The sequence below is a fragment of the Melozone crissalis genome, unplaced genomic scaffold, assembly GCF_028551555.1.
Source record: "Melozone crissalis strain CALT ecotype California unplaced genomic scaffold, PUWL_Pcris_2 ptg000036l_1, whole genome shotgun sequence".
NCBI classification, from domain to species: domain Eukaryota; kingdom Metazoa; phylum Chordata; class Aves; order Passeriformes; family Passerellidae; genus Melozone; species Melozone crissalis.
The window spans coordinates 13,984,965-14,009,411 of NW_026535814.1; the positions used below are offsets into that span (position 1 = coordinate 13,984,965).

Below are 24,447 nucleotides of genomic sequence, written 5' to 3' on the forward strand. Positions count from 1 at the left end.
CCTGGTGACACCGCCTGGCTTGGGTACCTGCAAACACGGGCACATGTGGGCAGTGACAGGCAAGACTCACACCCTGTGCTGGTGACATTGGTGGGGTTTCTTCTTTCAGCACCCTCTTATGTAAGTACCACAGCCCTTTGGAGCTCTGGTGGAGAAAGGAAAGCAGCACTCACATGTGGAGCACTGACCCCTCTGCTCCTTGTCCCATAGCTGCAGTGACAGGAGGTGTGTATCCCAGCCTGTTCCTCCCCTCCCAGGACCCTGGGAGATGGGGACACATTGCTGGTGGGCGGCAGGAAGCACACACCAAATATTTTGACAAGGGGCACTTAGGAGCAGCTCAGATAAAATCCTTCCTGGAGCAGAGGCCAGTGCAAACAGACAACCAGTGTGTGTCCCCCCAGTCACGGTCCCCACCCATGGCCAGCATCCCCCAGCCAAGGAGGAGGGTTTGTCTTCCCAGCCCTGGGCATCCCGAATTCCTGGCACTGCAGAGCAAGGGTTGTGGGAAGCTGTTTAGACTGGACTTGGGATTCTTTAATTACAGAGCTGTTTTTGTCATGTTGGGTAGCATAAACAAACCTCAGGAGAGCAGAAGGAGGCTGTGCTGCCATCCACCCAGGACAAGGATGTTGGTGCTGCATGCAGCATTCGGTAAGGATGAGGAGGGTTTCCCAGGAAGCTGCCAAGCCCCCAAATCCTTTTTCCTTTTCTCCTCCAGCCCAGCAGCTGGAGCCAGGCTTGTGCTCAGTCCTATCCCATGATCTTATTCCCAGCCCAGCTGCAGGAGAGGATGCACAGGGGCTCATTTCACGTGGAGTTCCAAAGCTCAGGATCTCACATTCACTAAGAGGGTTCTTGCATATTAAGCAGCCTGACAGACACTCCATCCCTGGCTCTGTCTCGTTGCTGGAACTCTGCTACTGAAGGAAGACGGCAAGGGAGTGACCAACTTCTCCCCTTCTCAGTGCCCTTGTGCCACGTGATGCTCCTGCCACGACTCCGCCATGAGCTCGCCACAGCCCCCAACACGGCATGGGCTCATCGCTCACTGGGGTCAAGTGTGCTGCCACATCCCTTCAGCTACCAGTGGTAGGATATGGGAATGGGACACTGCATGCATGGGCCACCTCCTGGGCATGCTCTTCCCACAAACAGCATTGGCAAGGCCAGGGCAGAGCTGCTGGTGCTGTTGTTGGCTGCTCATAAATGCCCCGTGGGGCTCTGCTGGCCCCACCACCGCGTGCTCCTTGCTGTCCCCAACTCCCCCGCGGGAAGAGCGGAGCCGCAAGCATGGGAGAGGGGATATTTTTATTGTTCCTGACACCGGCTGCCCCAGATTATCATGTTTTACAGAGCGAGCCAAGGAAGCATCACTCTGCTATGCTGCAGCTGGGCTGGCTGCCCAGCCCGGCGAGGGGAAGGAGGAGCGGAGCAGCGGGGCGCGGGTGCGAGCGAACACTGGGTGTGTGCACGCGTGGGCCACGGGGCACGGCTCCCTTCAGCCCTTCCCGCTGTGGCATGCAGCCTGCAGCCCACCGCACGGGGAGGAAAGGTCGCCTGCTGCCTGCTAACGTGTTTGTTTTTCTAGTCCGGTTCCTAATTCGATTAGGACTAATTGCATCTGGGAGCGTGGTGGAGTTTTTGGGTGGGTTTTTCTTGGCTTTCTCCTTAAAGAGCCGGGATAGTAATTTGCATACTGTTACCCAGCACGCCTTTTCAGCTCTCAGCTGGGCCAAGACCCAAAATCTGGTGGCAGGCAGCAGCACAGTTCATCCACTGAATTTTCCCAGCCATGCATGAACAGCACAATGTGGGAAGGCAGCGACAGGAGAGCCTGCATGCCTTGTGAAATAAAGCTGAATTTCAAAGAACAAAGCATACCTGCAAGCTTGTTGCTGCGTCCTTTCTGTGGCTCTCGGGAACTGGGGGGGGTCATGCTTGGCTGTGAATCACCCCAGGACCAATGCACCTACCCAGCCCCCAGTGGGGAGAAAAAACCTTCCATAGTAATGAACCCAACAGTTCTGGGTGCATCTTCTGATTCTGGAATATCAACTGTCATTTAAATTTATTAGCTCCACCCTTGCTGTAGGTTTGGTCCATGTTGATGTATTCCTGCCCTCAAGCACTGCCTGGGCACAGCCTTGGGGTTGCCCTTGTGTGGGACTATCCCTAAAGGGCAGGAGCAGGGAGAGAGGGATGAATCAAACGGGTGGGTGCTGTTCCCTGCCAGCTGGTCCTGGTGCCAGGGAATGGTTGCAGTCATGTTTAACATGCTGCTCCTGAAATAGCCTAAGTTTACATCACCACAGGAAAGGATTGGAAGAGTTCAGAGGGGAAAAAATCCATCAAAAGGGCTTTCTTAAAAATAATTAAAATATAAAAAAAAAGCTCTGCATCACAGATTGCTGGACACGAGCAAGGAACTATCTGCACACATTGACCCAGAACCTGTGCTTCTCCAGCAGCATCCAGGCAGGAGCACCAGCCTGGTGCCACCAAACTTCTGTTCTCCCAAGTGGCATGTCATCAGTGCCCTCCTGCAGTTTTCTTCCACCCATCAAGCCATGGAAACAGGCAGGGACACACCAGTCCCTGGGACTGCCTTCCCCCACTGTTTAGCCAGTGCCCATCATGGGACGCTCATGTGTGCCCTGGAGGAGCCAGAGGTGCATGTCTTATGTTGAGAGGTCACTACCTTCTTGTTTTGCTTCTTTATTTCGGATAGGTGAAACAGAAAAAAATGTTTCAAAAATAACAACAAATAATTGATGCAAACTTGCAGTACAACCCTCTGGTTGCAGCTGGAGCCCAGCTGGGAGGAAAAAGACTTCTAAGGCAGAGAAAAGGGAGGCTCTGATTATTTATTAGTGGCCGATGTTTGATTGCTTGCTAATCAGTCCAGAGAACACTCAGGCTCTCCTGGCCTTCCCGCTCACATGTGGTTCCTGTTGCTTTGCCCCTTTCCCCCTCCCTCTCCCTGGTTTTGCTTTGTTTGTTTTTCTGTTAATTTGGTTGTTTTTTCCATGTCATTTTCCGTCAAACCGCATGTTTTTTCCTCTTTCTCTCGCCAGCCACTGCAGTGACAGACATGGAGGAAGCAGGCCAGCCTGGGACTGCCTGTACTCTGCCAGTCCCTTTCCCACATCCATGGCCTGGGAGGCAGCAATGCCCATGGGACAGCGCTGGGGCTGGCACCAGGCCACAAGACCCCAAGCCACCACTGCAACGTGGAAGACAACTCCACTGCCTGCATCCCAATCCGTGCCCCTGCTGCTGGAGGGGATTCTGCTGTATTTCCTCCCCCATGCTTTCACTCCATCCTGTCAGGCAGCAGCCTTTTTGGGCAGCAGGCCGAATGATGAGGGTCAGATGCATGTCCACCAGGGCCTGGACATCCCCAAAGCAGGACAGAAGGGCAGAGGGGAGGAGGTGCTGGGTTGGGATGGAGATAAGCAGGTCAGAAGAGGATGGAGGGATGGGAGCAGAAGGAGGGTGCCTGCCCTCGCTGCCTCCCTCCCTTCTCTGCACACAAGGCCTCCCCGCTCTCATGTGCACTCTCCGGCTTCTGGCAGCCTCTCCGACGCGCGTTTCCACTCCTCTCTGGCCCATTAGCAGTATTTTTATAACATTCTGTAACGCACAGCGCCGTGTGCCAAACCTCAAGAGTGCATTATTTCCCAACGTCTTTGTTATATCCACCCCCAGGCCCTCCGGCTGCGCGTTTCCAAATCCAGAGTTGTGGCTTGTGGGGGCAGCCAGGAGCCCGGCACCGCACTCCTGTTACCCAGAGCTTTGTGCTCCCTCCTGCCCTGCTCCTGGTGCTCAGCCCTGCGCTCAGGACAGGGATGCCTGGCGTGTAAAAAGACCTGGACCCATCTCCTGCTTCTGGTGGGCATCTGCTGCTGTCAGGCTGCAGGGCAGGTGATCACTGAAGATAAGCACCTGGTTGTTCTCCTGTGCTTCACCTCATGCTCAGCTGCCTGAAGAAAGGGGCAGACCAACAAGTCACTGCTCAAAGTGCCCTGGAAGAGGTTTCCCCTGCAGAAATGCCAGCTTCCCTCAGGCCAATTTGTGCTGAGGAGGATGCATGCCTTGTAGAGGGCTGACCTGGGACCTTCAGCAATAGACAAGCCTGGGGATCCCTCCTCACCATCCCTGAATGCACACTGTCCCGCTACATGCGCACCAGTGCTCCCATTTCTGCAGTGAGTGAGACAGCCCAGCTACTCCCAGCCTCTGCAGGGTGCTGCTGGGCTCCCAGCCACATCCCCCATGATGTGCACTTGGGTGTCAAACCCATCTAAGGCATCAGATGAGCTATCTGTGCCTTCCCTCCTCCCTGCTGAAGCATATTGATAAAACACCTCCCCACATTTGTGCCTGCACCATTAATGTAGCATGTTGGTCCTTTCAGCACAAAATCCCCACCTCAGATATCTTCTTGTCCCTCCTTAGCCACTGGCATTTCCAACCAAAGCCCCTGGTCCTTGTGGGCCAGAGCCATTACAGATAACACCACAGAGAGTGGCCCAAACACAGTCCAACCACGGTGCCAAAGTTTCCCCATCCCTTCCAGGAGCTCCCCCTTTCAGCACAATCTGATCCCCTGTAGCTATTTCCTAAGCTGTGTTCCAATTCTCGTACTAATCCACATTTTCTCTGGTTTAACTCATAATTTCCCATGTGGCACCATAGCAAATACTTCACTGAAGTCAAGACAGATTACACTGACCACATTTCTGGGCTTAGAAAACCGGTTCCCTTATCAAAGAGAGCTATCAGGTTAATCTGCTGTGATATATCCCTGGCAGGCCCTCCTTGTGTTTTTTTCCCATTTTCCATTTCTCTCCACGTCTTTAATTGCTCCCTCTTCCAAGTGCATCGTGTGGCCCCCACTGTGCTGTGGGGTCAGGCTCTCTGACGAGGAGACACGTTGCACTGGGTACCACCACTGGCCTCTCAGCTGCTAATGAGCCTTGCTAATGAACAGGTGTCCTCACATGGGGATGAGGTGCTCCCCAAGCCCTCAATGCACTGAAGGTGCCTCCAGAACAGAGGGTAACCTCCAGGTTTTATGCTCCCTCCTCTCCCTTAGCCTGTGCTGCCCTGGCTCTCAGCATCGCTGCTCAGACCTGGTGGGGTTCATTTGGTATCGGGCTCTGCCGAGCTTATGTTTAATCTCCCCTGAAACCTGTCTGCAGGACCAACTCTGCTCTTTTCTCCTCGTTTGCTCCGTATTTATATGGATAAACCTCCTTTTCATTTCCTCTGCAAGGTCTCGCTCAGCTTGACTCCTGGCAGGTCTCCCTTTATCCCTGTGCTCGCTGATCCCCACGACAGAGCTTGCTTGGCTAATTGACACCCTTTCCTGGTCCTCAACCCTCCTCTGCTCCCTCTACACATCCTTCCTGTGGTGTTGTATGCTCAGGATCACCCCTGCCTTGCCTGGGGAGCACATTCCAGGTACCATCATTTATTTAATGAGATCCCCAGCACTTCTCCACGTGCAGCCCCAGCCTCTCACTCTCGCTGCAATCAGCTTTCTTGTTGCCCCAGCAAATGAGAAAAATGCAGGCACAGGCCTGTTTTCATTTAATTTCCCATGCAATTGAAATGAAATGAGTCCAAGATCCCTCAAATCCCAGGTCTGGGCTCCCAGTGCATTCAGCTGCAGCAGCAATGCTACCACAGAGCCATGCTGCAAACCTCCCACAAGTCACCCATCTCCACCTCCATCCCCAAGCCCACCTCCATTCCCTGCCGGGATGCTCCCAAATCCACTCCTTTGCATGAATCCTCACACCTCCAGGGAATCAATCATTTCCAGCAGAGCCAGGACACTTAGGGTGGGGTGAGGGGGGCAGGGGCTGGGGGTGCAGCGCTGGGAAGAGAAACCTCACAGAGAGCGTTAAATTAAAATCCAGACAGTTAAATTAATTACCACTAAAAGCGTCTCACCTGATTAGTTCCTTGCACAGTTAATTGTGTTAACAATGCCAGACACTTGTTTATTTATTTGTCACCCTCTCTCTGGAGGCTGGTGGCCCCAGCAGCGTCCAACTGGGCTTCTCAGCTGCCCCAGTGCTCAGGGGTCTGTGACTCTCCAGCAAATGGGAACACACAGTAATAGGGAACAGCAGGATTTGGGCTCTAACGCTGAGCAATTCCCACGGGTCCCTGAGCGGATTGACAGAGATTACTATTAGTGAGGTGCTTAGCAGATGGAGGAGCCATTGCAAAATCACAGCGATGCCACAGCTGCACAGAGGAGGTGGTTGAAGGCCGCGGAAGTCTCCCCACTCCCCTTGTTTCCTGCAGGCCTGGGCTGCAGCCCTCTGTGCACTGGCACAGCCTGGGAACTCTCCCCAGATGGGATCTGGTGAGCACATGCCCAAGCAGAGGAATTGCACAACCTCCTTGTGCTGCTGCCTGCACTGGGCCCAGCTCCTGCCTTTTCTGGCTCTGACCCAGCTGTGAACACCTCCTGAGCACAGTGCAGATAAAAAGCCCCTGACTCATTTGTTGGGCAGTGGCCTTTTTGTCTGCCATGCTCCCAGCCCCCACTCCTGCTCACTGGTGTAAACCCTGCCCTGTGCTGACTGCTTCCCCTCATCTGCTCCTCACATCGCCTTCCAGCTCCTTCCAGCATCCCTTCTCCTCAGCCCAGACACCAGGATTCATCCCACACATCCTTAAATGAATTGTACACTGCAGAGCATCTCTAAAATTCAAATCTCTAGGTGCAGTGAACCTCATGCTTTATCTCCAGGGCTTACACAGACCCTCCTGTGACCCTCTGTCCCTGGAGCATGGCCTAGGATGGAAACACCACCCTGGCTCTGATGCCAGTGCAGAAGGTGAGATAAGGAGTAGAGGAAGACTCTGCTGTGTCTTCCAAACCTGGGAACATACAGCCACCTACACGACACATCCCTGGATGGCGGGGTTCCCAGCTGGGAATCACAGTTACCATCCCACAGCCAGCCATGCCGGCTGGTGCTCCCAGACACCCACGGCTGCCAGTTGCACATGCTGTGCTGCAAAACACACAGTTGCTATCAGCTGTACAAACACAGCAGCCCTTAAAACACACAGCTGCTATCAGCTCTCAGCATCATGTGAAATACAGCACAACTCTTATCTCCCCTGCTGAGGCCCGGGAATCAGCGCATCCCGTGCCGGAGATATGCAAAATGCTGGGGAATGAGCAGCTGTCCTTCAGCACACCTGTGCACCCAGGATCCTGCAACACCTTTGTGCTGCTCCTCTGAAACAACCACACTGCTGTAATCCTGGCCAGGGCTTCCCCTGGCTGACTGCAATCCTGTCCAATAGCTCTTTCCACCAACAGAGATGGCTGATGTGTCACAGGACTAGAGGAAGAAGCTACATCCCTTCTCAAATTATTCCTGAGGCATCATTTAACCTGCTAGCTTTGATCCAAAGCTTGGGGCAGAGTGGCTGATTCCAAATGGGATTAGTATGACATGAGGACCTCATACAGCAGTGTGCAGCAGACAACCCCATGTATGGAAGGTAGAGGGGCTGACATGGTAGGAGAGGGGGCTGTGGAGACTCTGTATGGGAGCAGAGACTGTCCCCCTCAATGTGGCATGCTGGGGTACTCACTTCCCACCCTCAGGTTGGTCTGGTATTTGAGGTGCCAGGAGGAGCCCTCGTAGCAGGAGTACTGGCCGCTCTGGGACAGGTCCACGTTCTTGAGGACCAGGTAGGAGCCGTTCAGGTGGGACTCGTCGATGTCGGTGCCGTTGGCTGTCCAGGTCACGGCTGCGTCCCATTCCATGGAGCCACACTTCATGGTCACGTCTGCACCTACCCGCTCGTACTGGGTGTGGCTCTCTGTGGGAAGGAAAAGGGGAAAAACAGGTGAGCTCAGAGCCCCTCAGAACAGTTGCCTTGGGGATAAGATCTTACCTTCTTGTCTGGGAGGTAAAGAGAAGGACTGGGGTGTGGACTGACACTTTGCTGGTGGACAGGGAAGCCCAAGTTCTGCTCCTGTCCCCAGCCATGATTTATTTTAGACCAGCTGACAAATACCAGAGGATCAGGAACCACCTCCGCCCACAGGATGGCTTCCTCTCACCTTTGCTATGTGAACACATGTCAGGGCTGCACGTATGGCTCACCAGCCAAACACCCCCCAGCATGGCCAGACACACAAGGCATTGCCAGTCGTGTGTCCAGGTGACTTGTTGCAGGACACAAACCAAACACATGTGTCAGAAACTCCCAGCAGAGAGATCACACAGCCTCAGGACTTGTCACCAGCAAAATCCATGTATTTACTAGTGCAGATGGGAAGCAGGTAATTCTCCTTGCAATTCTCTATCCAGTAAACCAGGCAGGACGATTGCAAACTAACTGTGCTATGCTGTGGAAAGGCACAGCTGCTTGGTGCATGCAGTGCTGTTTGTCTCCTGTCTGGGTTTTCTTCTCTTTCCATAATAACATGATGCTTGCTGAGCTGTTTGATGTAACAGAGTGGGGCAACACAGCTCATTGGGCACCAGCTGCCTAATTGAATTTTCTCAGGTTTCTGGACAGGAGCTGGAGCTGACATTCATTAATGATCCTTAGCAACTGAATATTTCCTGTGTTGCTACACTTGGCTGTGCTGAGCTCTATGTGGCAAGGATAAAACCACGTGAGTGCATGTGCGTGACACAGGGTGAAGCAGGATGGGAGGATGAATAGGGATGAGGTTCCTTCAAGGCTTCATCAAGCCTTTGTGCACAGACAAGGGGGGTTCACTTCTCAAAATTCTCCTGGGCTTCAAAATCACATTTGACAAGGTGCCTTCCAAGGAAACTAAGCAGCCCTGACACATGGGGAAAGTCCTTGTGAGGATTTATAGCAGCTAAAGTCACAAGACCAAAGGTGAAAACAAGCTGTCAAATGTAGCAGTAGAAGATGTCACTGCTGAAGTCTGATGGAGATCCGAGCTGGATCAGATCTGCCCAGCACCCTCGTAACTCACAGGTAGAAGGGGTCAGGGCAGAGAGAAGACAGAGTGCTGCTGGGGCTATCAGGGCAGCCAAAGCCCAGCTGGGCTCCAAAGTGCTGCAGGAGGACACCGTGGTACAGACCACCAGGCAGTAACCCTGTGCTGATTAACGCACAGTGGAATGCATGCAGCCTTCCTTCCCTACACACTCATGGTTTCAAATATGCCACAGCCTCCACGGGAACCCACCCTGGAGTCATCACACTCCCCTCCCTGAGAACATCAGCTCGGTGGTGAACAAGAACTCAAACCCAAAATGGAAAGCACTGTTACTCAAAAGCCATGAACAAACCTGTCCCCATGCTGTTATGAGCACAGCATCCCTGGAAGCAAGGCAAAGGAAGGAAACAAGAACAGCTAAGCTTGAAACAGATTCCATGTGAAGTTGGTTTAGTAGACTCTAACCCTTCATCCATAAAAGGGAACAACCAAGCAAAGATGTGACAGACACCTTAGCAATGACAAGTGACATGAAGAGGACAAATAGAGAAGGGCTGCTTGCTCTTTCTCCTAATAAAATAAGGGGGAGCAAGACAAGCAATAGAAAGTGGTCTTTTTCTTTTGCACGAATTGTGATTAAATTACAGAAATCTATATCCATCAGATGTTGTTGATGTCAACATTGGAGGGGGGAACAGTGTGTAAATGAATTCACAGCAAAAGATGACCTAAAACACCGAGCTGCCCAGTGAGCCTTGGGAGATTGCAAGCAGCTGATAGTGGAGACAGATGGGATAAGCACCTCCAAGGCTTCTCCTTTTTTTCCTCCCTCTCCAGACATCAGCTCCTGGGTCCCACTGGTAGGTGGGACCACATGGATAAGATCCAGCATTCCTTGTGCCTAAGGCCACATCCTGATCCCATCTGCAAGGCTGGCTCTGGAGGAATGTCTGGCAGGTCTCAGCCATCCTGCAGATGGTCTGTCAGGACACCTGCTTCTGACAGGAATAGAGCACCTTTGGGGATGTTATCCCTAGAGGAAACATCAAAAGGGAAAGGGGGTGCTAAGGACAAGGAAAAAATGGTTTGTTGTAAGTTGCTGGTGGGATGCCCCAGTACAATTTCTGACACAAGCCAAGGATGGAAAACCTTTGGGAAACTGTGCTGACCAGAAAAATGTGTTTCAAGGGTCCTAAAAAGCTGGGAGAATGTACTGACAGGCAGAAAGAGTGGAGAACAACTAAGATGAAGCATCTGTGTGAGGAGGGATAGCTGGAACAGGACCAGATACATAGACAGATAGGCAGAAGTGGAAAAAGACAGTGGATGGATGAATGTGTGTAACCACAGACAGATGAACAGCAGGCTGGATGGGCACAAATGGAATGGAGGAAAGGATGCATGGAAGGACAGTGAGTGTGAGTGGTGTTGGGTGGATGGCTGGCTACTTAAATGGCTCTGGATGTGGATGGATGGTTGGATGATGAATGGATGGACAGGCAGATGATTAGGCACATGTGTGGATAGACAAACACAGATACCAGAGTTTCAGTAAGAATTCAAGCACCTTACTCAAGTTCTCTAATTTCTTCGATTGATAAGGTAAAGAGGTTTTGTCTTCCCATTTCCTGTTGGCTCACAGGACAATTGACCATCCTGTCCTTACACTTGGAATTCTGCTTATCAGAGACACTGGAGCTCTGACACCCACCACTGCACCACCCACCAGCCTTGCACAGAGAAAGGCTCAGTGCAGTGATGGATCCACAGACCTGCCACCCTTGCCTGGCTCCTGCCTGCCTGGTGCTTATTTCCAGAGAAGGACTGAGATCGGGGGAAGCTCTGGGATGCACAGCTCTGCCTCTCAGGACTGTGGCTGAAGGACTAAATTGGGAAGGAAAAAAGTCACCTTGAGTTATTTCCTTAAACACAGTACAAACACACTGGCATTCGTCCAGAAGGGCTGAGGGAGCCATTCCTGGAAGACAGGTCTTTGAAGGCAATGCTCCTTTCCAAGGCAATGATTTAAGGTTCCTGATGAAGGAGAAACCCAAAGCACAGCTTCAGAGGAGGCATTTCATCCAGCAGGGTTTGCTGAGGATCTTACTGGAGCAGACACAAGTCCTCATGTCCTCCCTTGTCCCACGCCAGGTGTGGGAGTTGGGTGGGACAGTGACATCAGATGTGCGGCAGCCTCTTTGGGAAAGGGCACCATGGGGACAGCTCCCCTGGAATGCTGGAGAAGCCTGCAGCTCTGCTGTAGGATGGGGATGAGCAGGGGTGACCAGAGCTCTGCTGGGATCCTGAACTTTCTGCAGGCTAGGAGAGAACCCAGAGCTCCACAGCTCCCTTGAACAGGGAGGGAAGGGAGGTTTGTCCACACTCCTGGTCACCGTGTCACTCACTGGTAACCCATGGGGTCAATGACCACAATGGTGCCTGTCCTGCAGGGCCAGCCCTTTTGGATGGACATCAGCTGGTGACAGGAGTGTCCTGGTGGAAGATTCCAGCTGGACATGGAGGATAATTTATTCTCCTGGAGGGTAACACAGCACTGGGAAAGGTACCCACAGAGAGGGGGATTCTCATCCATGGAGTTTGTCAAGGCTCTGCTGACAAAGCCACAGCTGACCTGGTCTTCTGCTGAGGACAGAGCTTTTCCAAGTGGGGCTCTGGACTAGACACTTCCAAAGATTCCTTCCCAGTAACAAGGACGTGATCACTGGCTAGAACTGACACTTCAAGATGCTGCCCTACCATGTGCCTGCACCACCCTGCTTCTCCAAAGCATGCTGCCTTTGGGTCAAATGACATCACCATAGAAGGGCTGCACACCAACCACCAACATGCCTCAGCATCCAATGCCACCAAAGGCCACATCCTCTGCCAGGCACAGCACACCTGCCAGGCACAGCATGAAGTCCCACATCTAGAAAGGCGCCATGGTGATGCACAATGGGAGAAATCACAGCTTTACCCACATCTCTGCAAAATTGCAGTGGAGGGAAGATGGGAATAAACATCAGAGCTTCTAGCTGTGGGATAAACATACACATTCTAGTAATGAACCTGGGGCAGCTTGGTGAAATGAGCTGTGAGCTGCTTTGCTGCACTAGCAACGATGAGTGGCAGCTTGATAGGTCCTGCAACTGCAACAGGGACCAACAGGACAGCAGACAGCAATCCAGCAGAGAGATGTGGAGGGAAAATGAGACCAAGCAGCCGAGACATGGGGCCCATGGAAATATATTCTATGCTTCCCAAACCCATCCAGCTGGAAATCCAATAGAAACCTCATCCCCATTTTCCTCCTTCATGAAATCTTGATCTACATAGAAACTGGAAGGGCAACAGCACAAGGAAATCCTGCAAAAAGGTGAGCACTGCCCTGGCATGCACTGTGCTAGGAACAAGCAGAACTCCTCTTGGCACCTTCCATCTCCACTCCTGTGCCTTTGCTCCAGCTAAGGCTCCCACCCAGCCAGCATGGGCAGCTGCCAGGCATGGCAGGAATGCTGCAGGGCACTGGCATGTGTGGAGCCACAGACTGGCACTGGGGGCCTGTGCCCAGACGCCTGAGGGGTCACTGGAACAGCAAGGAGAGGAAGTGGAGAGGACAGTTAGCATTCCTGGCACCAGAGCTCACCACAGCCCTTTAATGGGGGTCTTTCAGCCAGGGCCTGTGGCAAGACAACATCCAGCAGGCACACACAGGGCCAAAACCACCCTCCCTGTCACAGCGATTTGCAGGCAGACTGGGACAAATATTCCCTCTGAGTGCTGTGCTGAAATGCACTGCAGGCTTGTGGCTTGAGTGAGCACAGAATGAGCAGAAGAAAGGCATTGCAGCATTCTGGGGAGAGGGAAGAGCACCCTGCAGGTTCCACAGCCTGCCCTTCTTTTGGGAAACCAGCACAGTGAGAAAGGCCAGGTGCCCACGTTCTCTGACAGGACATGGAGCACTTCTGCAGTGGGACAGAGCACTACATACATGTCCTTGGACAGAGGCCTTCACATCACCCCGCTGGCCTTCACGTGTCCCTCCCACAGCTGAGAAACCAGCCACAAATAATTGTCTCAGCAGCTAGTTAGCTGTCTGTGTACAGAATAAATTACACATTTAATATTTACACAGTGCCCGGGCTATGCCAAGAGCTTTCCAAGCATATAAACCAGAAGGGTGTTTCATTCCTCATCTTCCCATGATAAATGAGATGAATCAGCCCACGGAGGAGATGAGCACAGAGCCCCAGAGGATGGAGAGGGCAAGGGGACAGAGAGGTGGCCTGACCAGCCTCTGTGGGAGGATGTTCCTGACCCGCTCCAGCCATGGGACAGGGTGGTGGCACAATCCTATGGCCTCTCCCTTGCCCACTGGCCTGAGCAGCACCAGCTGTGTCCAAGGAATGCCAGTGGCTCCACTCCCCTGTGCAGTCTGACAGCTCCTGAAGCCTGCCCTTCTTGAGATGAGGCAGCCCCTGGCCATGGAGGGGATTTCCTGACCCCAGCTTCCCAAAGCACGTTCCAGTCTTGATCTCACATCTATTCCCTGTGATGCCACTTGGTCTTTGCAGAGCTTTTCTTGCCAGCAGAAATCTCCTTTCAACTAGAAGAAATTTCATGCTTAAGGAGGCACTTCTTCCACAAGTGATTTAAAACTGGATATATCTTTGTAAGGAAACAAGCATAATTAAGTATCATCGATGTAGCCAAAGATATGGACTGCTCCAAGTAAATTTTGTCCATTAATGAAGAGTTGCAGAAAGCAGAGACCGCATTTGTTTGCTCTACTTTGGTAAATCCCTGGTGTCAGCAGCTTTGCTCTTGACAAGAAAAAATAATTAGAAAGAAACTTTAATTAAGAGATAACAGATGGGTGCTAAAGGACTTGTACTCAATCACACCACGATAGCCTGGAAGCAGACCTTGGTTTGCTTCAGGACTGTTGTGAAGGAGGGACTTGATCCCTCTGACATGCTTGGCTCAGGGCAGGACCCAGGGCAGGAAAACCTTTTCCCTCAGTCTGGATGTGACAACAAAACATCCTCCTGTGGGCGTTGGCAAAGCCCTGATGCTCTTGCAGAAGTTCTGCTCCAGTTCTGCACCAGCCTGCCCTTTTGCCTCCCTCTGAAGCTGCCCCCAAACCCAGCTGGGGATGTCTATGGAGGGGTGACAAGGGCCTTCTTGGCCCTTCTAGCTGCTCAGCTGCATGAGGCTGGTGCCTCTCCCATGAGCCTTAATGCTTTGAGGATGAGGGGACACTTTTACCATCAAATGTTCCATTGTCACAAATGATAGTCCAACCCACGGGTTCCTTCCTGGACTTGGTCCAGCAGTGGGGAGGTGTGATGCCTGCCCTGCCATGAGCTTGACATGCCACTGCCCAGGCTGAGCTCCAGGTGACAGGACCAGACAGGATGGCAGCACCAGCAGGACGATGTCACCTGCATCACTCATGCACAGGGGCCAGCCAGGCTGTGCAGAGGCAGAGAATCAGCACCCTCCTGGGGAGAAAACACAGTGCTAAACCCATCAGGAAACCACAGGACAGAGACCCACTGCTGCAAGCAGAGGATACACACTCTCAAGTGAGGGCCAAGTCCTTGTTGCAGCGCTGGCTCAGCCCATGGGATGCAGCAGCTCCCCATGTCTTTTGGGCTGCTGGCCAGTGGGGAGCCCTGGCTGGCAGAGACTCTAGGAGAATGAGGAATGCTGCCTTCTCAGACAAGTAACTCAAGTGTCATTTTTCTGCTTGTATAATATCATCAGACTGGCTGAATCAACAGCTTTGGTCTGGTCTGAGTGGGATCTCACCAGGGCAGAGGGTGTTCTCTCTGTGCCTAATTATGTCTGTGTCTTGTCCTGGTACTGCTGCCTTTTCCTCACACCCATGTTGGGACAGAGCTTCTCTAGCAGCTCTCTAGACCGGCCAAATCACATCAGCCCAGAGTTGCACACTGGCAGTGCTCCTGGCTGCAGGCCAGAAGGGCTCTGTGTCAGAGGCAGCCTTGTTTTCCTGCACACCATCAAGCCCAGCTCTCACTGGGAGTAGCAGGAGCTGTACAGCGATGCGGTGCCCCAAGCATAACTTAAACCTGGTAACAGAGGTCAAGCAAAACTGAGAACAGCAACCAAATCCATCCTGCCTCTCTAAAAGAGTCTCCTCAGCTCCCGCATGGGCAGGAGAGCACAAAGAAGCTGTCCTTTCCCATGGCTTCAGGGTAGGAGTGAGCTCTGCCCAAGGGTGCTAAGGCTGGTGTGCACCCATCTGCCATGGTCGATACCTCCATCCTGGATCATGTCGTATTGACACAGCTGGGACCAGGAGCAGATGCTGCTACTTCTGCTTCTCTCTCTCAGCAGCTCTACAGCAGAGAGGTCTGGATTCTTTTGGGCTGGTGATCTTGGCTTTTTAGTTTTTTCCCACAGGAGGCTTTGGTCTTGCATCCCTAGAGGGGACCTGAGTTCATGTGTTGACCTGTTTCCTAGAAGGTCTTGGTAAGACCATCACTTGGATGTCTGTCCCAGCTCTGCTGGTCCCTGGGACTCTGAGTGCTCTCCTTGCTGCAGCTGGCTGAGCTGTGACACCGTTTTCATCCTAAGGCAAGGCTGGATGGGACCTTGCCCACTTGGCCTCCTTGCGGAGTCAGCTTGAGATGACTCATCCTGAGGAAGTGCAGTTGCTTGGCAAAGCAGCAACTCCTCCAGTTCCCTGTACTTCATCGGGCTGCCCCAGCATGTGGAGTGGTACAGAGGGAAAGGCGCTGGAACACCAGAGAGAATGGCACTAAGGGGAACCAACACACAGCAGGAAAATCCCACCAATATCCTCCAAGCTTGGCTCACTTGAGCCTTCAACCTTCGCTGCCAAATGACTGATGCTAACACCATGGATGAATTAGAGGATTGTTTTTTGGTCCCGCTTTTTCATGCAGACAGGACAAATAACTCTAAGCCACAGAAGAGTGCTTAGATCAGGCTTTTCAATGCTGTTTAGGGGGAAATCAATACAATTCAGAATTAGGTGCCCAAATCAGGGCCATAAACACAAGAAGAGCTCATTGTGGTCCAGCAACAGCGTGAAGACGCCTGTATTTACTGAGGTTTGGGGAGGGGGAGGTGGGGGCAGAGCTGGATAGAGACACAGGGATGCCTCACTCCCCACTGACCTCAGCCTGCCTTTCCAGCCCTGCGCACAGCGCACACCTCCCCATCCCTGTTTGCCAATGCCCACACGCCTGCCCTCAAACAGCAGCCTAGCTCCACTCAAATACTCTGGGGGCGACTGCTATTTGTTCACATAACAACCCAGCTCCCGTCTCACCCCACTCAGGGCTGCGGATTAGCATCAGGCATTGTGCAATGTTTTTTTATTAGCACAGAATTATGGAAGTCAGAGGCGTAAAAGACCTGTTGGGTCCCACTCAGTCCATCCTCCTTCTGCCAAGACAGTATTGGTCCCTGCAGCATATTTACTATTTCTCCAGTCTAATTTTACATACTGTACAATCTGTGCTGTGCCAAGTTACGATCCCTGTGTGAGAAGCAGAGCTCTCAATTTCCAGGCTCTTGGGTGTGTAAAATCACAACCGCGATGCTAAATTAACTTTTTTTCCCCTTGCATTTAATCATTTAATAGCTCTAAAATTCAGCCCCTCAGGCTCTTTCTGTCTGTCTGTTGGCTTGGGTTCTGCCTGCTGTAGGCCAGTGGCTTTCCCTTACAGATGTAATGCTCACGCCCCTGGGTGGATCGGCAGCAGCTGGGCTTGAAGCTGGGGTAACTACAACTTAACACATGAAATTCTGTGCCTGAGGATGGAAAAACTCCTCTGCTTTTTTAATCACAGGTACTCAGGGTTCATCCTCCTCATTATTGCTCAACCTCACAATGAGGAGGCACAGAGTGCACTGCACACAGGGACAGGACTCAAAAGCATCACCGAAGGTGGACTGAGAAATCCAAACAGGGGTGCAGCCTACAGCACCAAGACATGGGGGACAGGGCATTCCCTGGGGTTCTCAACAAAAGCACCACAACTTTCCTCCCCACCTGTACATCCACTGAAGGTTACACCACAGGGCTTGTTTCTTCCCAAAAGAGAGATTTCTTTCCCCTGCACCAACACCAAGATTTTCTTTGTGCATGTGGCTACAGAATAGCAGGGGAACTGAGCTGCTGCCAGGGCAGCACAGTGAAGAGAGTGCGAAGAATGGACACTGATAAAATGGGAACCATTTTCCCAAGTTTGAGGGTTTTTTTGACCCAGTCACCATCATTCCTCCTAGTAACACCTACATATCTGGAGTCTGGTGCTGTTTCAAAACAGTATTAAAAATAAGGCACTCATCTTCTCCCCCTGGTAGGGGCTGCATTAAGAACTAAGACATGGGTCAGGAATTGCGTTGGCAGTAACAAGATACTACATTCACATTTGATGCCTTTCACTCTGAAGGATGCTCAAGCAAAGCCAGGCCTGGAAAGGATCACCTGCATGCTCTGAGCTGTGTCACAGCCAGCAGAGCTGCAGCCCACCCATCACACTGAGTATCTGCTGGGGGCAAAGATGGGCACATATCAGAGCCATGGCACGCTGGGAAGAGTTACTTACACCAGAGACACAAAATAAATTGCTGAGTATAGCTAATGGAGTACTACAGACCACACAATAGGAGCCAGGACAGAGATCCTGGATCTTGAGCAGAGCTTGGAGACAGGCTCCAGCTTGGGGCTGAATCAGGCTGGAAAGTGTATCTGAACAATGGAGGTCATGACTGCAGGATTGTGGTCCCCAAAATCAGGAGCCCCATAAATCCACAGGCTATGTGAGTTACAAATTTACAAATTACTCTGCAGTCAGAGAACTATCAAAGGTGGCAGTGTCTTTTGGATTTGTCTCTGAGCAGGCAGGAGAGACAGGATTTTCTGCACACTGTGGGGAAGATCCCAGAAGCAAGAAGTAGATCCATGAGAGAGCAGGGGACAGAAGTGCTCAGTGCTTTGGGGCAGACAGAGCCTTTGCATGCCTTCCTGTGCAGATCACAGGACCTTGGAATGGGTTGGAAGGGACCTCTGAAGATCATTAGCCCAACAGATGTGCACATATCACAGAATCACAGATTGGATACATCCCGTTTGCATCTATCTGCAAAGCACGGTGCAGAAGCTCAGAGGAGATCACACCAACTCAGGACAGAGAAGCTTAAGATGAGGCCAGTAAGCCAGGAGCTTTCAGCAGGGCTGGTCTCATTCTCAGCAGCACCACAGAGTGCTTTCAGAGGAGGGAGCACGCAACTCTTTGAGCACTTGTTAACTGAGCCAGTTCCTGCCTGGCCCTGCTCCTTGTTGGTGCCCTAAGCAGCAATGTCCAGGACCCTTTCCAAAACCTGTGAAGAAGGTGCTCTTCATTAAGCAGCTGAGCATTTCCAAAGCAACTCACACTGGCTGGCTGGTGGTCTCATCATGCAGAACCCTCATGGCTTCATCATGCAGAGCCCCAAAAAAACACGCTGCACTTTCTATTTGATATCTGAGGCCTCTCTGCTTCTAGAAATACATTCTCCTTCTCCTCCTCCCTCTCCTCCTCTTTGACACAGCCTTTTCCTGCCTGTCTGCCCACTGCTGTTCCCTTTCCATACCACTTTTGTTGCCATCCATCTGACTAAAGCAGAGAGCAGCACTTCTTTTGGGAGCCCAGTCTGCCTTTCATAGCATCTCCTAACCTCCAATTCCTGATCCTGCCAGGTCAGACAGTCTTCAGTTTGGCGCAGGTTTTTTTATTGCCTTTGTTGGGGATAATAAGTAAATCTTAGTTCAGGAGCAGACATTCATTCTTGAACCAATTGTGATTATTTCCTAAATTTCAGTGTTTAAAAGCTATAAGTGTTTTACTGCAAAACAACAGCTAGAAGGCCAGCTATGTTTCATTGACTGAAATACAAGTAAGTGTGCCCTGTTCTCTGGAGAGCTCTTGGGTTTGAAGCAGATTTTAGGGAGGCATGTTTTCTGAAAGTAAGACTATTCAGAAGCTTGCCATATCCAGAGCTCCAGTCATCTGAAGGCAGCCCTGAATTACAACTGTTATTAGCACAAGAGATACTTGAAATCTGGAATTTCTGTAAAACGTTTTGAATTCAGGTTCTGAAGCATTTAAAGGACTTGAGAAAATATCTTTGGCTCCAAGTCAGCAAAGCACTTAGGCAAGGCCTTAACTTTGAGCATGTGTTTAAGTACCTTGCTGACTAGGGGCTTTTAACCCTGGCGAAAAGAAATCAAAGAGCAAACAAAAGCCAAGGAAAAAAATCGGGTGTACATAGAAATCTCCAGACAAGCCAAAATAGAGGAATCTCCTCTGGAAAGTAAGAAAACAAAAAAATAATAATGACTTGCTTTAAAATTAAACACTAGAGGAAGCTTTCTGGAGGAGGGCAGAGAAAGACTCCCAGAACAAATGGAGTATTTCAATGTAGCCTAACGCCAGCTTCACTCTCCTGCCTCTTCAGCATTCAGAAATTATTTATTGCTAAAAAAGAAAAATCCCAAACCAAACCCAAAACCTGCTTCCTCCTCCCATTTCCAGATGAAGTGCAATGGGAGAGAGAAAAATCTTGGCTTCGGCAGTGAAAAAAACATCTCTGAAATGTGTCGGCTGTGAGAGACTGTCTCCATCAGGAACAGGATAAGGGATGAGGGACTGAAGGGTAGTAATGAGGAGGAGGAAATTGCCCAGAGGCAGAAGCCTGCAAACAACCACATGCTCTGCCTGTGAGGGGGGTTACCAGAAAGTCCTTAAGGAGAGAAAATCAGTGCAAATCTCTGCACACGCGCACGGAAAGCAGCTACAAGCAACAAGCCGCGCTTCCCCCACCTCCAGCTTGAGGTTACCAGGAGAAAAACTGGAGCACAGCAATAAGAGCATCCCCTGCAGCCCACCCAGGAGGAGCGGCTGCAGACAGCACCAGGAGTGGGAATGGGCCAGAGGAGATTCCCCCTGCTGCCCCAGGATCCCGGGCTTGCAGCCCCTCCACAGCTCTGGCATGGCCAGGGCAGGCTCAGGGTGCCGCAAAGTTGAAAATGCTGCTCTGCCTCCACCAGGGCGACAGCCAAAATTTACAAATATCCTCTGTTAAAGAGGAAAAAACCCCACCAAAACAGCTAAGTTCCTTTCTTCAGAAGGAAACCATAGATTTTCATGTGTTTTAGGTTTTTTCCAAAATTTCTAAACTGAGTTGTACAAAAGGCTTTGCAAAACATTTGGTTTTTAAGGGGGAAGGGGGTGTCAATTCAAAGTGAAAAACCGAACCGTTTCTGAAAAACACCCAAAAAGACAAACTGCAGACAAAAGACAAACTTTCTTTCAACTACGCTTCATCTCTTTTTTATCTCCCCTGACAGAGAAATAAAATTTTGTAAAACATTTGGATGTTGATGGGACTTAATGTCCAACAGAAAACTGCTCCCCTGAGGATCCTCCCCATCAGTTTTGGCCAGCACAGATTGGCAGCCAGCGCTTTACTCCCTGATGGAGATGCCCCTCATGGGAAGCACGGGATTCCAGCGCAGGGGATGGAGGCAGCTCTTCCTCAGCACTCACACCATCACAGAGCCTGCAGCCCCCTGGGGATGGCCACCCTGTCATCCACTGGTTGGTGCTGGCACCCAGCAAGATACAGCTCCTGCCACAAGGATCTGACAACTGAGTGAGAAAAATGAGGAGAACACCGCTCTCCCTGTCTTACACATGGAGAAGAAGTCCCCAAAGCAGATAAAATGACTGGCCCAGGAGAGATGTTTTCATCAGAGCTAGGCTCTGGTTTTCCTCCTTCCCTGTATCTACGACACCTGGTACATTGACACCAGGGTTTGGTGGGGCTCTCCTGACCCTGCTGAAATACAAAACCACAAAGCACTGAATTAACTTCAGCTGGTGCCTTTTTATCCACCTGTGACCCCTGTATGGCCCTCGGGATGCCAGCACTTGGGCACTGCAGGGATGCAGCACTGTGGGGCTGTGAAACGGCTGCTGCTGCGCACACCAGTGACTCCCTGTGAGGCACCAAAGCAAAAACCTTTCCATAAATACTGGTTACACTAAAAAACTCCTCGGGGCTAAGCAAGTTAAGAAAAATGGTGCAAACTCACTGGAGGAAGGAAAACACAATTAAATCACCCAGCAGCCCGTACCCGCTAATCCCTTCTGCTACCAGGCTTCACTCGAAGGTCTCTGCCTGCTGACATGCACTTCCCACCCCTCACCCAGCCCTGGCACTGCTTTTCCAGAACCCTGGCAAGGCATCTGTGCACACATGTTATGTGAAAGGAAGACCCCCACAGTCCCAGCTGGCAGCACACAGTCCCAGCCCAGCACACTGTGGGGCTATGGGCTGTGCAGGGACAAGCCTGGGTGTTGGGGAAGATGAAACAGGAAAGCCTTATAAATATGATCGTCTGGCAAAAGATTTTGAGAATATAGAAACTATAAGCGAGATTGAAATGAAAGCAAGCTTTGAGATCCCTCAGTTACTGAACAACTGGAAAACAATGGTGTGGCTGGCTGAAGGCAATCCCCTTTTGATGAAACAACACCCTCTGCTTGCAGGCAGGTCCAAGGGTCAGAGCAGACCCTGCCAGCTTGGCAGAAGGGGTCCAAAGAGGAGTTTTTAGGGTTTAAAATGTAACACAGTATGGTGATGTTATGATTCTTATAGGCTGTATGGAAATGCTATAGGATTTGTATATGGTACTATATTAGTTAGTGAGAACTAGAATATTCAACACAAAAGGAGATTTATTGTATTGTAACGGGAACCTCGCTCTCTTACCCTTTCATGCTCTTACATTTTTTACTCCCTTATGCTTTTACCCTCTTACTCTCTCACCCTCTCATCCTCTCTATCCCTCTCTTCTCTCAGTCCTGCTCTGAGCTGTGTTTGGCAGCTCCCAGCAGGGCCCTGCACCCAGGCCCTTTGCAACAAACCACAAGCTCCACAACCTGGCTTCAGGGATCCCTCGTCTCTGTCCGTCCCGACCGTCCCACCCCCTGATGCTCCTACACCTGGGAGCTGCTGCTGCCCCATGCCACAGCACAAATTAAAGGCACTGAATGTTTTCAGGAGGGTTCAATAGTCACCAGGCTGGGAGACACCTCTGCAACACCAGGTAAGAGCAATAAAGGAGCTGTGAGTGCTCATGGCAGCTCTCGCTGTGAGGTTCTTCATTCTGGAGCTGTGATTTAGGGCAGGATGAAGAATGTGGAGGGATTAAATCTGTCTGCCTAAATCCTGAAGTATTCCTTCTGGGTTTGCATCCCAAAGTCCTTCTCATAGATCATCAGAAGGATGCTCAGGCCCACCTCTCTGGAGCTGCCAAGAATAAAATTGCAAAAATATGGGGAAAGAAATGCATCATAGATACAAAAGCCCACAGATTTAGAGAGCTCAGTGCAATTTCTGGATTTGCCCAGATTACAGAGTGAGTGGGTTCAATGGCATAGAAGTAGGGGCTGTCCACGGGGTATCTTGTTCAGATGGGGCAGGAACTCCCACTTTAAAGTCACTGACCCAGCCCTGCAACCTGCTCCAAATTTCCTGTCAGATAAGGCACATCCCCCTTCTTAAACAGCACTTCTTAGTAGCCCAGGGGTGCCATGCAAAAGACATGAACAGCCCCTTTCACAAGGCTGAGTCAAGCTAAGGCAATGTCAATCACCAGAAAACAAACAAACAAACAAATAACTAAATAAGTATTTTTTAAAATAAAAAAACAAGACATTTTAAAAACTCCTACCCTGCACAGACATACAGACAGATGTTTCCTCGAAAATGACAGCTTCCAAAGTCCTGTGTTGCTACTCTTCCCCTGGGATTTTCCTTTCTGTCTACCATGCTGCCAATGCAGCAGCTAGGTAACTTTTGAAGAGCACCAACCAGCAGCGTGGAAATAGCTGCAGTGATTATATTGCAACACTTCACTGCTTCCCTGAGCTGCAGCTCCCTCCTCCACTGTTGGAAATACAATCAATGCTAATTAATTAAGGGCCTGAGCCTGCCAACCACGGTCACACCAACTTCAGCGCTGCTCCCTGAATATTCAGGGCTCACACTCCATAAAAGCGAGGATCAGCCTCCAGCAACTTGGGTTGAAAACAACAGAAACTCTGTTTGCAAACCAGGAGGGATGGACAGGCATGTCTGTGTCAGAGCTGAGAGCTGGAGGAGTCCTCTGAGCTGGGGCAGACCCTGGTGAGCAGCAGCTGTAAATCAGCAGTGAGGCATCCTGCAGGCATCCCTAAAGGCTCTCTGCCAACAGCAACCATGGAGCTGGCACAGCTTTTACACCCAGCAAGGCTGAGAGGAGGGTGCTTGTGTGGGGCCAAAGACAGAGCACAAGCACCCTCCAAAACCAAGGAGGAGCAAAGCCCTTTGCCTTAGTGCCCAAAGTGATGTAGAGAGAGGAAGGCAAGGGCTGAGTGTTAATGGACAAAGATGGGAAGGCTTCTTGAGAGCAGAGGAGAGAGGGCAGAGTCCCAGGAGAGTGAATGGACTTCAGTGGAGCACCAGTGGGAGCAGTACTGGAGCTCACTAGAAGGTGAGCCTGTGGCTGTGGCTCCTAGCCCTGCAAAAAGGGCTTCTGTGATGCTCTGAGAGTGAGGAGGCACCAGTGGGGAATCCCAGCTCCTGATCTGCCCCTCCACTATGCCACACTGAGGAAAGACACAAGACTCTGCTTTCCACCACAAAGGTAAAATTACTTTTCAAGTCTGCTGAGCACAGGAACTTGTGCCATGAATACGAGCACCAGGCTCCTGCCTTGCTGCATCCTATGGAATGCTACACGCCCTCCCCAACAACAGGAGCTCCAGTAAGGCTCAACAGCCTCCCACCACACCTCAGCAACATCACTGGATTGTCAACACTTTGCACCCAGCCTCTTCAGTTGTCCCAGCAGCTGGCACAGGTTGTGGCAGGTCTCCAGGCTCACAGTAGTAGCCAGCCATGGAGGCTTCCCATGGGAAATTGCAGGAGAGGACCAGACAGACAAGCATTGGCTTCTGGATTTAACACACTCTCGCTCCCATGTGCCTCAGTTTCTCCCTTGCATAGCACCCAGTCAGCTGGAGCTACCACACCACAGCTCAGACAAGCCACGAACTCAGTGGAGTCCAACCTGCCAGGGCTCGTGGTTTGGCTGGAGTCAGAGGCTCTCTGTGACTCATCCTGCACAGTCTCAAGTTCATGGCTGTGGATGAGAATCCCTTTGAGAGCACTCCAGGCTCAATTTACACTCCCTCTAGGAGAGGATTTGTGCATAAACAATGCAGATGATAAGCAGAACTCAACCACCTGGTTGGAGAAGATCCTCACTCGGATGGATGGATGGATGGATGGATGGATGGATGGATGGATGGATGGATGGATGAATGGATGGATGGATGTGGGGCTGATGAGGATAAGCTCCCAGCAGTGGAGCCCTGTGTGTA

The 24,447-nt window shown here is 51.2% G+C and overlaps 1 protein-coding gene across 1 annotated transcript in view; it reads right to left on the reverse strand.

Moving 5' to 3' along the window:
• The window catches only part of CNTFR (ciliary neurotrophic factor receptor), a 199,180-nt gene that overhangs the window by 46,272 nt on the left and 128,461 nt on the right, over window positions 1-24,447 (reverse strand). The window contains exon 5 of the mRNA XM_054283452.1: window positions 7,636-7,866. Coding sequence (XP_054139427.1) covers window positions 7,636-7,866 — 231 coding nt within the window. The remainder of the gene's footprint in view (window positions 1-7,635; window positions 7,867-24,447) is intronic.